Here is a 6,506-nt window from a genome sequence, read left to right as displayed (position 1 = left end):
ATTTTGGGCCTATATTTTTATTCGAATCCTCTCATATTTCGGGCGGGCCGTCTCGGCCTGGCCCGGCCCATGATCACCTTTATTTCAGCATAACCAAATTTCCCATAAGGTAAAATTAAATAGAACGAATTAGGGATTTGGGGATTTTTCACCCAAATGTATTGATTGAATCAATTTTCACTATTTTTTTATTTTTAATAAATTATTTAATCAAATCAGATGAATTAGTCGAACTGGAAATTAGTGGTCTAACAAGTTTGACCACCGGTTTAGTTTTGAAAACCTCGGTTAATACTTTAAAGACTTAATTAAAATGTTTTAAAGCTTGAAGACTAAATTAGAATCAAAACCATAATTGTGGGGACGTACAATGGCATTAACCCTTGAAACTAGATGTTACTCCAAGTTGAGGTTCCACGCCTTAGCCCTAGCGAACAACTCCAATCCTTGGAAATTCAAAAAAGAAAAAAGAAAAAAGAAAAGAAAAGAACCTCAAAGATGAGCACGTATATGAGTCGATTGTTTCCAAAATCTAATTCCAGCATGTTGTTATGTAGTGGACAAGCCATTAAAGCTGAAGTTTTACGCTTAAGGGAACAAACGTTGTTGGTTGATGCAGGGATTGGAAGCCCTAGGATTTGTACGCAAGACGAGACCACATTAACCGGATCGGCAATCAATCGATTTGAGGATAAGGTGGGATTCTTCGATAAAGGAGTGGGCGGCGGTGAATCACTGGTGAGAAAGCGGTTTTTGGAGAGATTCTTCGTCGATTTAGTGAGCGGTGAATCGATTGCCAAAGAGCGAGCTGCCGTTAGGTTTAACGATTTGTTGGGATCGAGATCACTGGACGTTGTCGCCGGCGAGCCGACTCTTCTTAATCCACGGAGGTTCAGGCAAACCCTAGTTTGGCAAGAATTGAATAAGCATTGGCAAAACAATTCGAAGGTCAAGGGCTTTTTTATTGATAAAGTGAGAGGAGGTTATTCAGTAGCCATAGCAGGCTACGTTGCTTTTCTTCCGTACAGTCGTTTTGGGAGAAAAATGGGCAGGGATTCATATAAAGATGGATTCACCATTGAACGCATTGACCCCAAAAAGAGGAGTCTTGTGGTATTCTAGGTAATTGGAAATTAGACCTACATTTGGTGTCTTTCAGGTTTTTGTTAGGGTTTAAGACGTGTCTTTTGAATGCCTGTGTTGTTTTCAGTGGCTTTAAAAATAATTGCTTTTGATACTTTGAGAAATACTCGAGACTTAGATTATTGAAATTTGAAATTTGAATGGTTTTGACTGGGATTTTCATTGCTCCTTTTCTTGAATGTTTATCTTAAGATCATTTAATTTGCTCTACATCAAGTAGGAAGAAGCAGGGATCTGCTATAGCTAATGCAGATATCCACTCAGATCAATTACTAGTAATATATTCTTTGTTCAATGATCTAATTTATATGATACATTACTGAATGTGTGTATGGATGCCACACAAGATAGCTAAGCCAACTTGCTAGATATTATAGTCTAACTTTACAGGATTCTTAGAAGCAGCCAATCTACATAAGGAAGGTTCTGTGTAAGTTCTCGAAGTACTAGATTGGAATTGCACTTATCAGAGGAGGGAAATTTGGTGAAAGAAACTGTTGCTAAATGCAATACCTGACGCCATAAAAAACCTTGGTTTGGTTTTCAATCATGACGCATCATGGCACTGGTAGGAACTAGGAAGGTATTCTTAATTTGATGCATGGTATGATGTTCAATGATTGACTGTTAGCTGGAGTCTTAGTAGCCAATTTCTTGTCTTGAAATTTCTTATTCATCTGTGATGGAACTTGGAAGGTATGAGAGAATAACCGAGTACTGTGAAAGGGAGCAAATGGTTTACTTTATCCTGTTAATAAGCTTTTGTTTCGGAAATTGGTGATTTGGGGGTGTTTGGGGATGGTTTGAAGGTCAAATTGCTTACTCTGTTTTACCTTCAAACCTTGCTGCAGATTATTAGTGTTTAAATGAGAAAAGAACATGTCCCATGACTAAGAAAATCTGTTTTTGCTTTTGTTATGGTCTCTTCAGGTATCATATTATCGACTTTAGAGTTTGTAATTTTTGACTGCTAAGTTCCTCTTTTAAATACGTTTCATTTTTATCAATAGCTGAAAAAAGTTTTTGAAGAAACAATAGAAAGAGGCAAAGGAGATATAATGTACTTGTGGGCATACTTTGACGTTTGATGGTGGGAATGCAGGAATTGGTGATGCGCTTGTGACATGGTCAATGTGCGATATGTTCAGTCCTGAACATTTGCTGGTTTGTTTCTCTAAATATCGGTTGGCATGTGATTATTTAGCATAGTAGGTGATGAATTCATCGGCCGTGTCTTAGATTAATACCAAGAGTTCCACTTTAATTTTCTATGAGTTTGAGTGAAGGTCTTTTGCTTGCCATCATCTTGTCATGTTTTGCACATATACATATTATTTCTTCCTATACTTCTGATATCTCTGAGAATTGAGCCTAATGCTTGGCTGCGTTGTAAGGTTTAAGAAAAAATGAAGTTTGTCATATATATATATGTATGTGTGTGTGTTTTTACTTGAGAAGACAAAGCTTTGAACTGAACTAGGCTTCAACCTGTCAGCTTTGCTGGGATGAGGCTCCATTTGCTTTTAAAACCAAAATTTTAATTTCTTGGAGAACAAAATACATGATATTCTTTTCTTATATTTAGAGCGATTCTTAGAATTACTTTGTTCATTTTTAATCTTTAATTGCACAAATAGGTTTAAGTCATTTTAATGTTGAGTCACTTAAATTTATTTTAATTTCGGGTGTTTGTTATTTTGGTGTGTTGTGGATTTGGGTTATTTGGTTTGAGCATCTATTTTACTTGTTTGGATAATTTCAAATTCAAGTTGATATTTTTGAAAGATATATATATATATATATATTTTTGAATAATCTCATTATAGGTGTTGATTATATTTTTTTTTTTGACACAATGTCTAGAAGTATACATAGTCTTTCTCCAATACATAAATACGAGGATTAAGTGCTTCAATACATTTAGACTCACGTTCTCTGACAATAATGCTCATTTCAATCGAGTTAATATTCAATGGACTCTTTTGAAATATATTGAATACACTATTTTAAGCTTATTGGACCTCTGGTACAATGCAGTGAGATCCAAGAAGGCAAAATTTTCACTTGGGATTGCACTAGTCTTCAAAAATTTGAAATTATTCAACCAAATAAAATTTATAGTTAGAATTTTTTTTAGATAATTGAGAATGGAGAACATAATACTCGTCACTAAGTCAATGGCGGCTTACAAGGGCCAAGTAGTTACATCGTAAAATTAAACATGTAATAGTAAATAAAAATCAGCATATTTTGGGGTAAGTAAAAAATAAAATTTTAATAACAAATCAGATTCATGCATGATTACGAATAGAATTTGTTTAAAGCATTTGTATTAATGTTAAACTCATTTAACATTTGGGTAAATTACCAATGGTGACTTTTGTTTTTCTTAGGTTTTATTTTAGTTACATATGTTTGAAATGTTACGTTTTAGTCACTTACGTTAACGTATTATAACATTTTAGTCATTGAGTCGTTAATTGCTGTTAACGGTGTAACGGTAAGTTGATGTGACACGTTCAATCATCATTTCAAACAAAATTTTTAGGTTAAATTATATAATTGATCCCCATATTTTTATTATTTTAAGTAATTTTTTTTTCTTTTATGTTCTTTTAACTTTCCTTTATTTTTCATTCCCTTTTGCTTCTTTCTCTATTCTCCTCTCTTCTCCATCTCTTTTAACGTAAAAGAAAAAATTGAATTGCTTAAAACGAAAAAATATATGGACCAATTATATAATTTAACCTAAAATTTTCGTTTGAAATTATGATTTAACGTGTTATTTCAGTTACCGTTACACGTTAATAGTAATTAACGCTTCGATGACTAAAATGTTATAACATGATAATGTAAGTGACTAAAACGTAACATTTTAAATATAAATGACTAAAATGTAATTTGAGAGAAACCCTTTTAACATTTACATTGCGACTGCTCTTTATTTGATGATCAATAATTAGTTAGATGCTTTTAGTATATTATTTTCACATGGTTCAGCATGTTAATATAAAAAGTTGAGGCTTTCCCTCATTTTATTTTCGTTTAGTACAACGTGTTGATTTGGTGTACTAAAAAATTAGTGTCGGTAATTTAATATCCGTAACTCAATTTTATTTTATAAATATTGATTTAAAATGAGTATTAGTTTCATGCGATTTGTAAAAAAATAAAATATGGGAATCGGCCATTTAGTGAACATATAACCCCAAAAATTATTTTTAATGTATTTTATGTAGATGCGGTCATCGGTATTCATAACTCAATTTTACTTGTTCATTTTAAGTCATTTAGATGATTATTTTTTATAAATAATTAATTTTTTCGGTTATTTAAATAAAATAAGCATTATTTTCACATGGTTGAGCATATGAATATAAAAAGATTGAGGTGTTTCCCCTCATTTTATTTAGGTTTATTACAATGTGTTGATTTGGTTTATTAAAGTACTAGATATTGTGATCTTTTTCCTTTGCTGTTTGGGATCAAATATTCAAAATTGGACGGTGAGAGTCACACTCATTTCACGTCCACCCAGACTTTTTATTTGGGTCGAATAGATTGATATGTTGGTCCAGTTCAACAGCTAGTTTTATAATTTTTTAAAGGGTTAGTGTTGGTTTGGATGGGCGATTGGGTACGGTGCGGTGCGTTTAGTTTATTTTTTGTCTCACATTACAGTATCGCTACAGTATCTAATCTCACCGTCATCGCTATTTTTACACTAACTGCAAGTAAACGCACCGTCCATCTAAACTCACTTTTAATATACTATTTGCTTCTTACAGTTGCACACAATTATTACCTGAAGGTTTTCTTAGTTTTCAAACGTTGTTCTAGTTGTCACCCAATTTTATATTTTTTTTTCTCAAAATAAATGCAAAAAAAAATCAGAACATAGCCAAAAAAAATCTGGAAAATATCAAAGAAAATTTGAAGTTAAAAGAAAAATTATAAAACTTTTCCAGAATTTAAAAACATAGAGAAAGTTCAAAAGGAAAAGAAAAAAATCATTAAAATAAAGAAAAAATATGAATATATAAATATCTATAATACTGTTTAATCGCTTTAAATATTTTTCTATTTTTCTAAAATTCTATCTTTTCACGATGAAAAATTAAAAGAAAAATTACAAACATTATGAAAAATTTCCAAAAATTATGAATTTTTCTTTTTTTAAGTACAGTATATAAAATTAGTTTTTCCAAGGCTTATCTTAAATTTAATTACTTTCAAGTTTGATTAATTATATATAGCAACATCGATGAACCACAGAAGTCATAGGCCATGGTGATTGTTCAATTGCAGACTTAAAATTTTTGTACAGTACGAGTATGGATTATGCATGTGGAGTCTTCTTGTTTTACACAATATTTAGAATTACCTATAATCTCTCCTAACTCATAAATAAGAAGATAATAAGCTTCAGCGCATTCGAACCCATGTCCTTTTGCATTGATAGCAATACCCATATCAATTGAGTTTTTGATTATAAAGTTAAAGTACGAATGGCATTTAAACTTTTATTTGTTTAGATAAACTTTCACCTTTAATTACTTATAAGAATAGTTTATTATCATTTACGTGATAGAATTAAGATCATAATTATTATTATTTTAACATAAAGTGACAAGTAATTTTTAATGAGAAAATAAATTTAAATTTTTTGAAAATAAAGTTAATAAAAGTACTATAAATATATCTATATTATTTTGTGTTTTTTTTCTTATTTTTAGAAAGAAAAATATGTTTTTAAATTACGGAAAGTCTTATATTTTTTTATGATTTTTCCTATTTTGTTTATGTTATTTTCTGAATTTTCCGCATTTTTCAATTTTTCGAATTTTTTTTGCATTTATTTTAAAAATACATAAAATTGGGTGATGTGACGCGCTCCCAGCATGCCATATCATCCTTTTTAGTAACCGCTGGGATAACGTCCCTGATGTCTGGAAGCATCAAGACCCGAATTGATAAAAAAAATTCTTTAATTACCAAAGTGATAATTGAGTGCAATTTTGGGGTAAATAATAAATTAACCTTTTTTTACTTTATTTTTTTAATTTTTATAAACTTTAATTAATTAATTATTGTTTGAGCCATCGGTAAAATTGAAAATAGGTGGTGCGAATTTGATTACATTGTCTAGTAGGGAAATTTAAAATAACAAATATAAATAAGGGTAAATTAACAAAATAGTCACTTTTGTTTGCCTCAAGTTACACTTTAGTCACTTATGTTTGAAATATTACATTATCATTTTGTTATGAAATGGTCACTTTGCCGCTAAGATCTGTTACCTCCCAAACAGCAGTCCGACGTGACCTTTAAAATGAGTTTTAAATATCAACGTGGACATCTAG

General features: G+C 30.9%; 1 protein-coding gene across 1 annotated transcript; it reads left to right on the top strand.

The window, feature by feature from the left end:
• The first annotated feature begins 408 nt into the window (after positions 1-408).
• Positions 409-1,299, top strand: LOC128033631 (ribosomal protein S1, mitochondrial-like). Its single transcript, XM_052621554.1, has one exon. The coding sequence runs from the start codon at positions 499-501 to the stop codon at positions 1,120-1,122; it is 624 nt and encodes a 207-aa protein (XP_052477514.1). The 5' UTR covers positions 409-498; the 3' UTR covers positions 1,123-1,299.
• The last annotated feature ends 5,207 nt before the right edge of the window (positions 1,300-6,506 follow it).

This window comes from Gossypium raimondii, chromosome 10 (assembly GCF_025698545.1).
Source record: "Gossypium raimondii isolate GPD5lz chromosome 10, ASM2569854v1, whole genome shotgun sequence".
NCBI classification, from domain to species: Eukaryota; Viridiplantae; Streptophyta; class Magnoliopsida; order Malvales; family Malvaceae; genus Gossypium; species Gossypium raimondii.
The sequence above is the reverse complement of the archived record's forward strand: the minus strand, read 5'-3'. Positions and strand labels throughout refer to the sequence as shown.

Excerpts from the sequence above, each read along its gene's own strand:
- LOC128033631 (XM_052621554.1), top strand. The coding sequence starts at position 499 with ATGAGCACGTATATGAGTCGATTGTTTCCAAAATCTAATTCCAGCATG.